Source organism: Pimephales promelas, chromosome 11 (genome assembly GCF_988280905.1).
Source record: "Pimephales promelas chromosome 11, fPimPro1.hap1.1, whole genome shotgun sequence".
NCBI lineage: Eukaryota > Metazoa > Chordata > Actinopteri > Cypriniformes > Leuciscidae > Pimephales > Pimephales promelas.
In genome coordinates, this window is record NC_142779.1 from 32,292,349 (window position 1) to 32,309,278 (window position 16,930).

Here is a 16,930-nt window from a genome sequence, read left to right on the forward strand (position 1 = left end):
TGCATAACGTTAGTTACTTTTTAAACACGAAAATCGCATTCAGCATGAGCATGACACGCAATCGGTTGCTGTGGTAATGAACAACCTGCTTGTTAAAGCGAACGTGCTACTCCTGTATCGGAGGCAACATGAATAAATATGCAGCGCAAGTTATATATTTCGAACTCCAAACAGTTAGCCACTGAACCAGTTTATAAAATCTTCAAGGCTGTGCTGGTTGCATTTGAGGTAACTTAGCATGGTCATGGGGTTTTTCTGATTTTTCTTGAGACTGGTAAGCATTAGCATCAATAGTAGTCGTGTCTCATTCATTTCTTAATTTTATATTTGGAATAAATCCCTCCACCGCATACCGTAACCCCTTTTGCTTCGATCTTGCTTGATATCGCGGAGGTATTGCTCCAAAAAAGGTCACTGACACGCACGGGAATACCCTTTGCCGTCATGGCAATCTGTCGCGCTGCCCGTGTTTGACCATTTGTTTGACGGAGGTAGCAGCAGTAACTAAGGGGGGCGGGGCTCGGCGAAAGGCTAATTAGGTTACCTCAAATGTTCCCGAATAAACGTATTCCTAAAACAAACACAAGGCCAGAAACAATTAGCCTTATATAACTTTTATGCCATTCAGGTAGGCTATCTATGTCTATAGATTTTTAGCTAAGAAAACAAGCTGGTTTACTCTCTCTGGTTTGAGAAGGTTGCGTTGGGGAGTAACTATGTTACCCGCTGCACTGAACACGCGCTCTGATTGCGGTAATGCACAGGTATTTTCGAGCCATGTTTGCCATTAAAGGAAAGCGACTTCCGTTTTTTCTCCACCATTCCAGTGGCTTGTCATCACCATCAATAACTTCCTCTTGTAAATATGATGTGAGCTCTGATTTTGCTCGCTGGTCTGCGGGAATTGTGGTGGACGCCTGCTTCACTCTGCCCAGAAGACTTCCTAGAGTTTTAGCCCTTTTAGCCGGCTGCACTTCAGCTGCTGCACCCGCTACTTCTGTTTCTTCCTTCTCGCCGCCTTCCTCCTCCTCCACTCTAATGCGTAGAGGTGTCTTGATTTTGGCTTTCGAGAATGCAACCATCTCAACCTCAAGCTGACTTTTGATCTCATCCAGCTGTTCGGCATTGATATGATCCCCCTTATAGCGTGGGTCAAGGAGGGTGGCTTTGCGCATCAACTGAAGTCTGTTGTCGTCATATTTCGATTCAAGTTTATCTAAGATTCCCTTTTTAATTTCTGCCGTCATCTTTACATCCGTCTCCTCCTCCTTCAGGATATCCTTCATATGATGCAGCATGGGCAGCAGAGATGAGACTGTCACGTAATTCTCAGCTGATAAAATATCAGTAAATTCTGCGACAGGCTTCAATCCATCTTTGACAGCCTCAAGTACAGCAGTGTCCTGCCAAGTTACGTTTGGGAGTGTGCGACGGCTCTTGTCATCAGCAAAAACCTGTTTGATTGCAGGGAGTTGTTCCAGTATTTTTTCCACCATTGCATACGTTGATCCCCAACGAGTTGCACAGTCCTACAATGATAATGATAATAATAATATTATAATTAATTAATGACAATAATAACAATTATTCTCATTTTCATTCTTCTTATTAATTCCCCTCGCCCTTTAGGTATTAAAGTTTTCCTTATTTTCCGTGGTCTATTATTATTAGGAATAGGCTTGGATTCTTTTTCTTTTTTTTTTTTTAAACCAACAAAATTAAGATTTGTTCGTTGACTTACCGTTACCAGCATAGTTTGTGGTAGATTGAGCTGTTCCTGCGCCTTGCGGAGCTCTCGTCGTCTTTGCCAGCTGTGAGAGAATGCTCCATTAATTGAACGACAGATGCCAAAAGCACGCTCAGTTCTTGCCTTTTCCTTCTGTAGTGAATAATTCACTGCCACATTCAAGTTATGGCCAAAACAGTTTAGCCATGGCCATTTGAGCCCCCGTATGGCTGCAACAATATTGGCCCCGTTATCAGTTGTGACACAAGAAATTTTACTCTCTTCTATGTCCCAATCATGCACGACCTCTGTCAGCGCCTCCGCCAGAACTTCTGAAGTGTGGTTCTCCGGGACGAATGTTGTGTCAAGACATTTTGCGTTCAATTTCCAATCCTCTGAAATATAATGGACTGTTACGGACATGTAGGGGGTCATATTTATGCTTGACCACATGTCTGTACTTGTTAAAGTATAAGGGGAGTAATCCAGATTTAACCAATGGAACCATACATTACATCATATCATAATATATATACGTTATATAACAAGTCAATAGATGGTCAGTATCCGGTCAGATCTCCTCTAGGTCCTTAAGATCCAAAAGGCTTCTGTAATACACAATACATAGGAAGGACAGAACTCTCTCTCTCTCTCTGTCTGTCAGTCTATGGGTCCTTCTTAATATGAAACAGATGTTTAACTTGCATACAAAGGAATGTGCAAGCAAAGCCTTTTCACTCTGGACAAAGCTGAAATAAAGAAAATGCATTTCTAACAATGGCGTTTTTGTTTTTTAATTTTGGTGCATCCCTACACTTTAGCATTTGCATAAGAACCAAAACCAGTGAGGAACAGGTGCTGTGTTTTGCCAGTGCTAATGATCTTTGTGAAGTAATTCAAGGTTTATTTTTGCTTACGGCGTGCTTTCATCTATTAGGGGCTTGTTGTCAAGCTGGATGATAATTTTGGGTTCATCAAGACACCACAGGACCCGCAACTAATTTTTGACAAAAGTGAGGTTATGGAGGACACCAAACTCGCTTTGTTTGAGAAGGTTGAATTTACAGTAGTACCGGTAAGTTCTCAGCCGATGAAACATCACGATCTCTGTTGCATTGCATTATTACCGTGTAACCTTTTGTAACTGCCCAATTTTTTCCTGCCCAGTATTTTGTTACTGTAGTTCTGGCTTTTGCTGGAAAAGTAAAGGATACATTTTGGATACTGATCTGTCAATCCAGCTTTTTGATGTAATTACTATACTATTTGAAGAATGGAGCGGCTGAAGGGGAAAATCACGCTGTTAGAGTCAGAAGGCTGAATGAAAGCGTCTTCACATCGGCACCAAAATTAGAGGCCTTTGGGGTAAAAGAGAAGGTGCAGTACATCAGTTTTTTGTTGTAAGATTTATATACTAGGGCTTGCACGACTACTCGATTTACTGGTCATCCAAAAAATGTGTTAGTGGGTTAATACCTATTAAATCCCAATACACTGTGCAGCGTCAGTGGACAAATACATGTCCCTCTTGCTCAGTTTTTGTCATTTGATTAACTTCAGTGTAGTTTGCAAGAATTTGGGCTTTTATTTGGCTTTTATATTAATTTTTTATATGAATATGTATGATTCACTGTTTTCCTTTTGCTTGATTCTGAATATATCTGTCTGTGACAGGTTACTATAGCAAATTAATGATATGCAACAACTCACAAAGTTTAAGGAAAGGGCAATGTTCCTCTTGGTGTCACCATGTATGAAATAAGCTAATCTCAAGTGATAAATCCACTATTAGTTAGCAAAGATCCATATGCATGCTTCTTGTATCAGAACTAATTGATTAGTTACTGCAACCCCTAGTTTATACAGTAAAGAGTTTAACAGTTTTAAGTTTGCGTGGTTTAGTTGATCCCTAAATGTGAGTTCTGCCTCATTTGCTTGGCTGCCTGCAGAAGAAAATGACCATCAAATTGCTGAAGGATCCAAAAGAATATATGAAGGTAGAGGTCAAAACAGAGGACAAAAGCAGTGAATCAATGGATGTAGGGTGAGTAAATCATGAGTAAGTAGGTCAGTTTAGCCCATTAGTGTGTAGATGTTATGAAGTAGTACTTGTTTGCAATGTAATGACATTAACAGTTAGTCTGACAGTGAAAAAATAAATCTTCTATTTGTCATAGATAGGTGGAAGTGAAATATTTGGTCCCAGTGCAAAAAAAAAAAGTCTTATCTTCATTCATTTGCTTTCTTGAATACAAAATAAAGTATGTCTAACAGAAAAGAATTAATTAAAAAAATAAATGGTATATAATGATAATAAATAGTGATGGCAATAATAACATAATGATAATAAATAGTTATGTGAAAAATGTTCTTTTAAACATTTAATTCAAAGGCTTGTCATTGCAAAAAAAAAAAAAATCATAATTTTCCTACTTATTCATATAATATGTATATTTGAGGTTTTCCATTGTGGATCTTCCACTTTTCACTGTTTTATTTATTTATTTTTTAAATATGTTGTAACATTTAATACATTTTAATTCGATGTTTGTTGACAATTTCTTGATCTTTAGCAAGCCAAACAAGGGAAAAGACAAGGCACCACCATCTTTGTCATCTGTAAAAGATCTGAAGAAGGAAAGTGAAATTAAACAAGAGAGGACCACAGCCAAAGGGGATAGAGTGCGGAGCAGAAGCAGGGAAAGTAGTCGTCGTAGGTATAGTCGAAGCAGAAGCAGAAGCAGAGAAAGTGGCAGACGCAGATATAGTCGCAGCAGAAGCCGGAGCCGAGACCGAAGTAGGAGCTACTACAGCAGACACCATAGCTCCAGCCGTGATAGGAGGGAGGGTCGATACAGACGCAGTCATAGCAAAGAGCGCCGACGGAGTTGCAGTCGCAGCAGAAGCAGAAGCAAAGAAAGAGGGACCCGAAGTGCCAGGAAGAGAAGCCACAGCCCAGCCGACAGATACGATCGCTATGCAAAACAAAGCAGTAGTAAAGATTCAAGCAACAAAAACAGAGCTAAAACCCCTGACAATGTAGATGATGAAATATTAAGGAAAAAGAGGGAGCTAATGGAACTCAACGAAATGATTGCACGTAAGAAAGCTATTGTTGCTATGGAGCAAAATGCCAAAAAAATTGAACCTGAGCTTGAGATTGATGGAAAAAGTGGAATTACAACATTTGATTATCAACATGTGCATCGTGAAAACATGTGGACGCCAGACCTAAAACCAGTGAAGTCCATCTTGAAGAAACAGTCTGAACCTCAAACTGATCATCAATCTCAGGTTTGTTTTTACTCGGACTCCTGGCTTTCGTTTTGTATCTTATTTTCTATTGCATACCTCACTGTCTCTTATTCTTTAAGGCTTCTGCAAGCAAGGACACTACTGCTCCATTTTCAAAGAGTGAAAGTCAAGAGATGCAAATGGGATACCGTCAACAGACTAGTGCTTTTGGCTCAAATAGACCTGGCTCCTCTACATTTGAAAGTAATTCTGAGAGGACTATGTCCAGTGTGTGGCCTGAGAAGATGGCTTTACCTCAGGTTGAGGATGCAGAATTGCTGAGAAAAAAGAAGCAATTGGATGAACTCAGTGAGTCCATAGCACGCAAAAGAGCGATTTTTGCCTTGGAACAGAAGGTCAAAGTTGGACGGGAAGTGTCTGAAACGGAAGCAGAATATGAGTTTGAATCGCACACAGATGACAAATTTGTAATGTCTAAAGGGAACCTGTGGAGCTCGGAAATGAAACCTGATGTTCAACCGAAAAAATCGATTTTGAAGAAACGCTCAGAGATTCTCAGCTCTCAGGTTTGTTCGTTGTAAAGGATATAAAGATCGGCACTCCTTGTTGGAAAAACCAGCTTAAGGTGGTGAAGGTTTTATAAAACATGGTAGCAGAGTATTTACTGGCTGTTTGGCAGGTTATGCACCCCACCCCATCTATCGGGCCTGGTTTTGGCCAAGATGGTACTCTACGATATGGCCATTTTACAGTCCGTCCCATCTGATTGATCATAAAATTACTTGTTTTGGACATCTAGAAACCATATTAAACCAACTACCATCTGAAGCTGGTTTTGGCTGGATGTCCCAGCAGTGCTATAAAAAACACTTATAAAGCGCTTTTCCACCATCTGGCTGAACAGTTCTGAGCATGATGTGTTCGGTACAAGCAACATTTCCACATGTTTAGCTAACTGTACTCTACTGGAAAACAGTGTTGGTGGGAAAAGCGTTAAGGCCAATTTATACTTCTGCGTCGAGGGTACGCCGTAGTGTACGGCGTTGGCTACGCACGTAGGCGACGCCGTTGTGAGCATTTATACTTCTGCGTTCAGGTCTTGGTTGCTCTGCAGTACTGCTCCGAAACGCTAGTTGGCGGCGGAGGGTTTTAATGTTCCACTGCGTTTAGATTCCTCGCGGCTAGGTTACTACAAGCAATAGCGACTGAAAGAGAGTGGATCATGTTGGAGTTGGAGCTTATTGAGGTGGAAAAACAGTTCACTTTAGTGAAATTACTAAAACTGAAAGGCAGAAATGAAAGAAGACATCGGAGGAGATGGTACATCGGATACATAGAAATAATAGACAGTGGTGGAAATGCGTGAGAAGGAATGTGCGGAAATGCGTAGGAGAAAATGCGATGCTACCAAGCCAACCAATCACCGATCTTGCGGTCCGCGTCGTCGCGACGTGTAGTTACATTTTTGAGGAGGTGCGCGTCAGGCGACGGCGAAGGGTACGCGGTATGGGACGCGTCTGTGCGTATGCTACGTCGTACCTACTGCGCGCACCCTACGCAGAAGTATAAATTGGCCTTTAGTGACGTGCAAAACCACTACAGGTCACGTACACCACAATGGAAACTGGTGTCAACAGTAACCCTTTGGCTCAATGGTGGAAAAGCGCTATTGGAAGCCAAAATGAGCACAATGTTTTAAGGGAAAGATACCTGTCACTACAGTGTAATTTGGGAAACAATTATTATAATTTTTTTATTTGTATCTTTGTAGAGTGATGCAACCTCAGTTGATGAATATGGTCAACCATGTCAGGATGATTCTACTTTTACAAAGATACCTTCTCTGACGACAGCAACTTTACCATTCAACAGGCTCTCAAACCCACAGCCCATTCATCCTGGTACATTTGGCTTTTTCAAGCAGATCATAAACGAGTCTTTAGCAGCCACGCAAGTCAGTGAATCGCCGCCTTTTAACAAGCTAGCAATCCCACAGCCACATGCGCAAGCCTCCAGTTCAAGGTCTTTGCATGACCAGAACTCTTCCAACGTGTCCAAAGGTAACAATTCTCATGATGGCCAACAGAGGGCAACATCTCACCAGCCTCCTGACCATTCTCAGAGCAGTAACCCTTCAACAAGTCAGACTTCACCATCAGGTCAACAGCGCAATCTTACAACTCAAATGGAACGATTCCTTAGTGCTCTCAACAAGGCTGACACCAGTATTGTTAACTCATTGTTTCAAGAGGCAAGAAAGGATCTGTCTTCAATGAATACACAGAACCCCCCTCAACCACATTTAGACAGAAACATACCCTTCATGGATGAGATATATGATCCTTTTAAGGAAGATGAAGACAACGACCAGCCTTCCGCTAAGGGTAAACTAAGGTCTGGCCAAGAACGAGGTAAAAACCCTATGAACACTGAAACCTGTTTGAATGACCCTAGAAAAGATGACCTTTTGCCTCATGAAAGAGCTGTTCAAGATGGTTGTGGCTTTTCTAAACTTGTTGGAATGAAGTATGGTGTGGATCCTACTGCAAAAGCTGAAAAGAATAGTCCATATGGGCAGCCGATGGTTTCAGAAAATTGGAACATGCATAAAGATCCAAATCAGTTTTCTGAGCAATGGAATCAGTATGAAGAGGGCATTGATCCATATGCGACACAGCACGAACAATACACTGATGATCACAGTCGGTATAGGGAGCGTAGTCAGTCTGTTGAATACCAGAATGTCAACCCCAATGTCCTGGTTTCTTGTGTAGAGGACAGAGAGACGCCTGATAGTAGTTTTGACAGAAGCTTAGCTCGTCAGCAGTCCGAAGAAAGCAATGAGGAGAAAGAAAGGAAGTCAGAGAACTTTGAAAAAATTCAGAGTCTTCTGCAGACAATAGGACTTCATCTAGACACAGCAGAGGTTAGCAAATTAGCTGACAGGACACAAGAACGGTTGTATGGCAAAATGAGAAAACCTTACAGTGCTACATCTCACTCCTATGATCAAAAAAGGGAGCGATCAGTGAGCCAATCAGAGCAAAGGGGTAGTAGTAGTAGGGCAGATTCCTCAGACTCTGAACGTGTCCGATCTGTTTCCCCAGCTCAGTCCTCAAACCGTAAGGTTTACATGAGCTATAAGGACACTGTAAAATACAAAGACAAGCTCAAAGGGGAAGATGTAGACCTAACTAGCATTAAGAGAACCGTAGTGAATTTGAAACCAGCAACAGACCAGCAAGATCCTTGCGAAACTTCGTCTGAGCAGTCCGTGGTTTCTCAAGTTCCGTTCCAACCAGTGTCCGGTTTAAGCACAGTTCAACCCGATAGTTCCCAGTATGCCGCAAATCCCAATGTTCCCACCTATCCTGCTTCCCAATATTCCCAATACCAAAGCAGTGACCAACAGTTTTGGGGTCTGGCTCCTGGTATGTACCCTTATGCCACTGTACCTCCATCCCCTAATTTAGGTTATGCTAGTGGGCTCCAAGCAATGCCTCCACATATGATGGCGGCTTATAGCTCGTACACTGCACAAATGGCCAGTCTATATTCTGTGCCGCCTACACAGTCCATGCCATATCCTTATGGTCCTCCACCTACTCACAACCCTCTCCACCTCTCCTCAATGGGCGATTCCTACAATAACCAAGCGGCTAAGCAAATCCCAACAAAGCCTGTTAGGTGCCTCAAAACAATAAAAACAGTCCCAACAGTTCAAACCGTTCAAACTGTTAAAGCAAGTCCTGCCAGCGTACTTGTTAGCATACAGCCTACAGAAGACAATCAAGCAAAAAGTACACCGGAGGAAGCCCAGAATAAACAAGTTGCTACCATAACAGAAGACGACATCAAAGCTAAGCAGAAGAAACGGGTATGACATCTTTCTTCAAACTTCTCACATGTGGAATCCTTTGTTGGGGGATCCATAATATACATGTTATACTTAATTTTATACTCGTGTCAAACTTTGTAATTCTGTGATATGGCAAATTTTGTAAGCTATTCAAGGACAATGTTGCATTGAGCTAATTGTTATAAGCTTATAAATGGACCTGTAACATTTGGAATCTGTGATAAATCTGCTGATTGTTTTAGCACAATTTTGTCAGTGAGAGAGTTTTGTTCTTATATAATTGTACTCTGGGCAGCTTGAACAGTTTAACCAGAGAATGAAGCTGAAGAAAGAGCAGCAAATGGAAGCCCAGCGAGCACGTGGACAAAATCGGAATTCGTCTACAGGTATTAGTATTGCCAGAGTCTTTAGGTTCAGGCATTTATTGACTACTTTATTTATTGAGCTTCAGATGTAATTACCTGCTTAGTTTAAAAAAAAAAATATTATTATCCTTTTGTCTTGCAAGAACCTTAGTCATCCAGACTAGTACTTTTATTCCCAAGAAAGATCTATTCAGGTAGTTTTTAGGTCATAACGGGGACGATATGAGATCATAATGTAGCTTACTTAGTCCTAACCTAGTCCTTTGTCTTGAGATCAGGAAAGATTATTTTGCAGTGTGGGGATCATGGATCATGGAATGTATCAAAAGGGGGTTTGCATCTAGCAAATGCATGCTAGATTTGGCATCCAAATGAACTGTATCATCAAAAGTCTGGGGTTAGCAGAGTTGTTAGTGTCTGTGTCTGCTTATTCTTAATCATAACATGGATGATGTCTCTACAATATTGTTCACACTATATATAATGGCTTGAAGTATTCTGGACAAAACAGATGCTGATTGGTGGTTCTTAAATTAGCGCCGGCTAAATGAACCAATGACGTTGTACTAAATATTGATATTTGTTGACATACCTTTTAATATTACAAATACTGCTAATATGAGTAGCCTATGTTTGATGTCAGAAATATTAGATGCTTTATTTGTGATATAAGCATTTATTTATATGCCAAATTTGTACCAGACTACAAAATTAACCTGGGCTTGAGCACCCCCTCTGCTTCCACGATCCATGGTGGAGATTAATGGGTTATTTATTTAATAGCCGACCATGAAATTAGTATCTTGATTAAATTGTGAAAACAATGTTAATAGTTGTTATAAGTATTAGATTTTTCAGGAAACACCGTCTACACTGAATGTGCGCATTACAAGTAGATTGTTTGCCATTATATTCAGTGGCGCTGTCTACACCGGAAGTCTCCGTTACAGCATGTTGGGATGCAATTTCTGTTGACAAAAAGGTCTTGTTTTTTCACCTTTTAGATCGTTTCGTACATAATTTTCACAATATTTACAATCACATTATAATGTCTAAATGCTTTACTGAACTTTTAACATCGCCCTGATAATTTTTGCCGGTGAAATCCAGTAATTTCAATCAGACTACACAAATATTCCCTCATTGACCAACAGACTTCTTGGGTTTTGAAGTGTCTTCTGCGTAATTTGGTTAATGTGACCAAACCTTTACTTCAAAGTTGTGGTTTGGTGAATTATTTCCAAATGGAAATGCAATTGTATCAAAAGTAGCATAAATGCTATTCTTAAATAGCTCATGCCAAGTCAGTTTTTTTCTCCACTGGATTTTTGTTGAAAATAAATGAGGATTTACCCCTGATTTAGGGAGTAGTTGGGACATTAGCTTCAATGCTTCTGGTACCGACTCAACGCAAGTCGCATCCAGTGTAGACATGTGTTATCGCAAATCAGCAGATCAGATGGTAGATAAGATTAATTGTACTTTAAATCTCTTTATTAATATTTGCCCAAATTAGCTGGAGATTAGATAGGGTTAGGAACAGGTCTTCTGTTATAAATATCACTTGGTAGGTCTTGAAATAATGTTAGATTGTGGACCACCATTTTAAAAAACAGAACAAATGTTCACTTGGTCAAGCCTGTTGAGGTTAATGTACACCCTATATTGTAACATATTTACAGGAAAAATTTCCCCCAGTGAGATAAAGAATGTGTGGATATGTGGCCACTCTCTTGTGTTTTGGGCTGAGAAGAGGGCGACTTCGCCTGAGTTTGGAGTGCAGTTGGGCATGCACCCGAACTGTGTGCGCGTTTGCTGGAAGGGCGTGCAGGGCATGACGTGGCAGCAGCTTGTACCTTTGCTGCTCCAGCTCAAAGACAACTGGCCCAAACCGGATGTGCTTATAATCCACTTGGGTGGAAATGACATTTCCACCACCTCCCAAGAAGCCTTTATTTCGACTGTGAAGAAAGATATGACCTCGTTGAAGAGCATATTCCCCCAATGCCTGCTGGTGTGGTCCAGCATCCTTTACAGACAGTCCTGGAGGGGTACAGAAGATAGCAAAGAAATGGATGTCATTCGTATGACCATTAATGACTGCATACAAAACATGATGCTGGGACTGAGTGGCACTTCTTTGAGCCACAGCAACATAAGTCCTTTTTTGGGACACTACAGACCAGATGGGGTTCACCTCTCTGGGAAGGGCATTGATATCTTCAATCTCAACCTACAGGATTTTCTGGAGAAATGGGAGCGTGAGACGAATAAGACAGAGACGTCTGACCCAGCAGTTTTAGAGTCCTGAAACGGTTTGTTCAGCTAATGCAGCTATCAACTTGTACAGTGCCATGTCTGTTTTTTTTTTTCTTCAAGTTTTATTGTTATACAGTTTATGTAGAATGAAATCATTTCTTTTCTATACATGCATATTACAAAAATATTTTGAAAATGTTAGACTTGAGTTTTTACTTGTTCTGTTTTATAAATTTAGTTTAATGACAAATAAAGACGAGACAATTGAATCACCTTACCTTACTGTTGTCTTTTGATTAGAAATAAACTTTGCTTTATATCTTTAAACCCATGTGTATGATACAAAGTTATCCATACCTTCCCTTGCATGATTTATTTTTGTAAATTTAGATGGCAGGAAGCGTCCGCTCCATTTTACAATAAATAAAAACATTCCACAAATCGGCTGAAGGAAATGATGAGCAAAAAAAAAAAAAAAAGAAAAGTTTTGTTAGAAAAGTTAATTAATTTTTAAAAAAGTTAGTTAATTAATTAATCTTATTAATTATGCCAATGATTTCTAATGCTTTAGATCAGTAAAATCCAAACGGTATTGTGTACCATCGGGGGTAGTTTTTAATTTTGTGCTAAAAACTGTACCAGTGATTGGTTTCACTCATTGTTGATATTTCAAACTTGTTGAGCTTCTGTTATTTGTCATCCAAGATATCCATGTCTTTCTTTCTTCAGTTGAAAAGAAATTAAGGTTTTTGATGAAAACATTCCAGGATTTTTCTCCATATAATGGACTTCAATGGGAACCAAACGGTTCAAGGTCCAAAAGAGAGTTTCAGTGCAAACTGTTCAAGACGATGAATAAGGATCTTATCAAGTGAAACGATCGCTCGTTTAAAAAAAAAAGTTTTATAAGCTCAAATGGTCGCCTTGCTCTGTTTTGTGATGTGACTCTCCTGTTCGAACTCGTTCATCAAAATGAACCCGAGTCAACTCGTTCATTTCGTTCGTTAAATGAACAAAATGACACACAAAAAAGATTTGTTCATTTTGATAAACGAGTTTGAACAGGAGAGTCATGAACGTGCATCACAGAACAGAGCAAGGCTATAAAATTTAAATTTTGTTCTTTGTTTTTTTTTTTTTTTTTTTTTTTAAATGAGCGATCGTTTCGCTTGATAAGACCCTTATTCGTCGTCTGAAATCGTTTAAAGTCCCTTGAACAGTTTGCACTGAAACTGTCTTTTGGACCTTGAACCGTTTGGTTCCCACTGAAGTCCATTATATGGAGAAAATCCTGGAATGTTTTCATAAAAAAAATATTAATTTCATTTCGACTGAAGAAAGAAAGGCATGGATATCTTGAATGACATGGGGGTGAGTAAATTATCAGCAAAAGTTTTTTTTAAGAAGTGAACCACTCCTTTAACAAAATGATCATTACATGGAATGGTTTTCCATCTCCCGTATAAACACTTTCACCAAGAGGAAATCTGACATTTTTCTCCATTAAAATTTCCATCACAAACTGCATGAGATGATTCCCCCCCCCCCCCCCCCCCCCCCACACACACACACACACTTTACTCCACTTGACTAGAGAGAAGTTCACACAGTGTGGTGCCTCCTTACACTCTTAGAAGAAAAGGTTCTATCAGTGCTATGTATTTGGAACCCCTAAAAGGTTCTATACACTTAAAAAAGGGTTCCTCTGGGTTCTACATAGAACCCTGGGGTTCCATACTTGGCCAATAGAACCTTTTACCAAAAAAAAATGGTTCTATATAGAACCATTTTGGAGTTCCATATATGAAACGAGGGATAGAACCATTTCTTCTAAGAGTGTATTTTCTAGATATTATAGGTAAAATCTTAGTTTGTAGTTAGGGCCTGGTTTCACAGGGGTTAGATTAAGCCAGGATTAGGTCAGGTCGGTTAGGAGATTTAAGTAGCTTTTATAAACGTGCCTTAGGAAAAAAAACATTACTGATGTGTATCTTTGGACAAAACAATTGCACTGACATAAGATATATCAGTGCAAGTTGCTTTGTTAAAACAGCTCAAAAATGCATTTTAGTCTGGGACTAGCTTAAGTATTGTCTGTGAAACCAGGGTTAGATGTCCCTTTTAACCTTTTAATGTCATCACATTCATGTTAACCTTTCTTGGTATGTGTCTCTGTTTGTTCCTCCACCCATATGCAAATGTTATCATCTTGTGTCTGTCTCTCCTGGATTCAGAATCAGTTAAACTCACTGTGGACGTCTTCAGGTAAGTGTTTCTTGCTTGATGAACGTCATTTGATCAGGTAAATGTTTCACAAAAGTGTAGTGTAATAATAATGGGAAAATGTACTTTTAGAGCACCCATAAATTGGATAATGTTTTGAATTAAGGTAAAAGGACTATGACTGTGCCTTTGTTGTAATCAAATTAATAAAATCTCTGTTATATATATATATATATATATATATATATTACAAATTTTCTCTACTCTGTATATATATATATATTTATTATACATATACACACACACTTTTAATTGGAAAAGTCATGGAAATGTGTTGGAACCCTTGATATCTGGAGAGTTTTCTCTGAATCCTGCTTATTTAAATAATGTCATTACAAGAATAAACCAGGAATACCTGAAGCAGAGAACAACAACAGATTGAGAGATGACTAGATCATACATGAAGTCAAGCATTTGCTGATATACATGTGCAAAAATCACTCACATGCCCTGAAACACAGTCTGATTAAGGGAGCATTGTCTGCATGGGTGATGATGACCAGTGTGAAAAAACACTCCTCATAGACTTGTGTGATGTGATTTAAATAGAAGATATGTCTGTTTGGTTCCCATTGATTCAAGTTATACATTTCCATTGGTTTTATTATCCTACAAGTGGAATTTCCTGATCAGCTGAAGCAGTAATGGTGAGATGCTCCTGTACTTCTTCTCCAGACCGGGATTCATCAGCTTTGTGACCAAGAGCTGCTTTTTTGTTTGGTGACTTGATTTATTTTGATGTACTGTAGCAAAATATGCATTTCTTCTCTTTTTTTTTTTATTTGGCTCTAGTTGTTTAATAAAACCAGCATTGTGCACTGAAATGATTGTTGGCTCTTTGATGAATGCTTTGTTCTTCTTTTGTTGGTCGCTTGGTTTGGATAAAAGCTCAACACGTAAATGTTTCCCCCTCACTATTTAGAGAAAAATGTGTTGGTTTTGTTGGAAAATGTAAAGTTAATAAAGAAGTGGATCTGTAAATAACCTATGCACCTTGTTTCAGACTCATTCAAGGTGTTTTTAAGTCTCACTTTTAACAACCACAAAGACATTTAAGAACATTTAAGTTTTCTATATTATAAGTTAAGTACTTCAGGAAAGGCCACCAAACTCTCAAAACGAGATTATGCTCATTTCAATCTTTTCGAAACTTTTCCATTTTAAAAACATGTTGAAAGTTAAAATCCCATTGAAGTAACCGCTGACTTCCAGTTCATGAGAATGAGTTATCAAGCCAATAAAGTTACCAAGGCTATACAGCCTGCGGTGTGGTTAGGGTGGCAGATTCTGGTAAAACAACAAAAACGGTGTTAAAGGGTTTGGGTCCATTAGTAAAGAGAAGTTAAAACACCTGGGCCCGTATGTATAAATCCGCTTAGAGTACATTCTTTGTCTTTAGTGTGTCAAAATTCTAAGAACATCCTCATTTTACTCTTCTACTTAAGAATAAATGTGATTCATAAAGGTTCCTAAGTGTTAAGACTAGGTCTCAGCTTCTAATTTATTTAAGAGAGCTGGAGAGGTCTCCTAACCAGTTAGGAGTAACAAGAGGAGGAGGCCGTGCAGTTTCCAACAACATAAGAATGTGTTGGAATTATATGATGGCAGAGAGTTGATCAAACGATACAGGCTTGATCATCAGGGTATTATTTTTGTTACTGACCTAGACTAGTCAGAAATTCAACTTCTCCCACTGTAAGAGACAATGCCTAAACAGCAGAAATGAAAGTTGTAATGACTGCGTTTCCTTGGACCAGTTTGGTTTTCTTTTTGCATCCATTTTTTTTAAACCAATTTTCAACTTTTGTCTTTCCTTTATATACAGCTGTGAGTGCAATTTTTACGTGATTCATCAGCTTAATTAGCCTACTTAAATAGCATCACATTTGTCCATTTAATGAATGTACTTATTTGTAATCTTTTTGCACAAAGCAAAAACGAAATATTCGAAATAAATTGAAATAATTGCTATGTCTCAATTAAATAATTAATTAATTGTGTCATGCTGCTGTGACCTCATCCTTGCAGGCTCACTATTGGCTGATTCAGAGGTTCAGGGTGGACATTTTGGGTTGTAGTCCTTAGTTCACAGCACTTAAGTCCCACTTCAGTCAGCACTTAAGAATCGGTCTTATACTTTACTGAAAGTTGCTTTTAGCTGCTTTATAAAAGTCTCCTACTCTTATAAAAGTCCTACTCTTTACTAAGTATTTTCTGACTCGTAAGTCAAAGCTTAAGACTATTCTTATGAGCATTTCTTAGAAGTTTTATACATACGTGCCCTGATATATAAGACTTCTAAGAAACGCTCTTAAGAATAGTATGAAGCTTTGACTTAAGTGTCAAAAAAGGCTTAGTAAAAAGTAGGACTTTAAGAGTAGGATACTTTTATTAAGCAGCTAAAAGCAACTTTTGTGGTTTGAATGTTGGTTTTAATGTAACAAACATGTAATCGAAACCAAGAAGGACGAGAAAGCCCGACTGTACAGAGGAACGGTGTTCACTGTTAGCCCAGTTAATGGATGAACACAAGGCCATCATTAAAGGAACATTCGGAAAACCCAAAGTTTAAGTTTTATAAACTCAAATGCTCGCCTTGCTCTGTTCTGTGACGAATGTTTGTGACTCTCCTGTTCGAACTTGTTCATCAAAATGAACAAATCTTTTTTCGTGCTCGGGTTGCATTGTGGAAAAGCTTTGGGCTTGTACTTTGTCCCTCTCTGCTATTATAGTTTCTCTCGTGATGGCGGAATGACATGGTAGCCTCTGTGGACTTACATGTACCATGAGATAATATATAAAGATAATAAATTCTTTGTTTATGAGGATGAGTCAGATAATTGGCAGAGGTATTTGTACACCATTGAGGACATATTTATGAATACAAATATTTAATATAAAAATATTTTAAATAATAAATTCCATTAATTTACACATAGTCCCTTTAAATAAATGCTGTTCTTTTTTTTCTTTCATGGAAAAAAATCACAGGTTATAAAAAAAAAGAATAGTATAAGTAGCACAGCTGTTTCCAACATTGATAATAAATCACCATATTAGAATGATTTCTGTAATGAAGTAATTATGCTAAAGATTCAGCATATTTGAAAGTATTTTCTCATAGAAAACCATTATTTTAAATTGTTATAATATTTCACAATATTACTGTTTATATTCACACAG

General features: G+C 38.8%; 1 protein-coding gene across 2 annotated transcripts in view; it reads left to right on the top strand.

Annotated features, from left to right (window-relative positions):
• LOC120492326 (uncharacterized) overlaps window positions 1-11,741 on the top strand; it is a 37,244-nt gene extending 25,503 nt beyond the window's left edge. For both annotated transcript variants that reach the window (XM_039690560.2, XM_039690561.2), the window contains exons 12-19: window positions 2,664-2,801; window positions 2,999-3,103; window positions 3,676-3,770; window positions 4,300-5,020; window positions 5,101-5,547; window positions 6,753-8,858; window positions 9,136-9,226; window positions 10,888-11,741. In XM_039690560.2, the coding sequence (XP_039546494.2) occupies window positions 2,664-2,801; window positions 2,999-3,103; window positions 3,676-3,770; window positions 4,300-5,020; window positions 5,101-5,547; window positions 6,753-8,858; window positions 9,136-9,226; window positions 10,888-11,516 (4,332 nt within the window). In that variant the 3' untranslated portion in view covers window positions 11,517-11,741. The remainder of the gene's footprint in view (window positions 1-2,663; window positions 2,802-2,998; window positions 3,104-3,675; window positions 3,771-4,299; window positions 5,021-5,100; window positions 5,548-6,752; window positions 8,859-9,135; window positions 9,227-10,887) is intronic.
• Window positions 11,742-16,930: the final 5,189 nt, after the last annotated feature.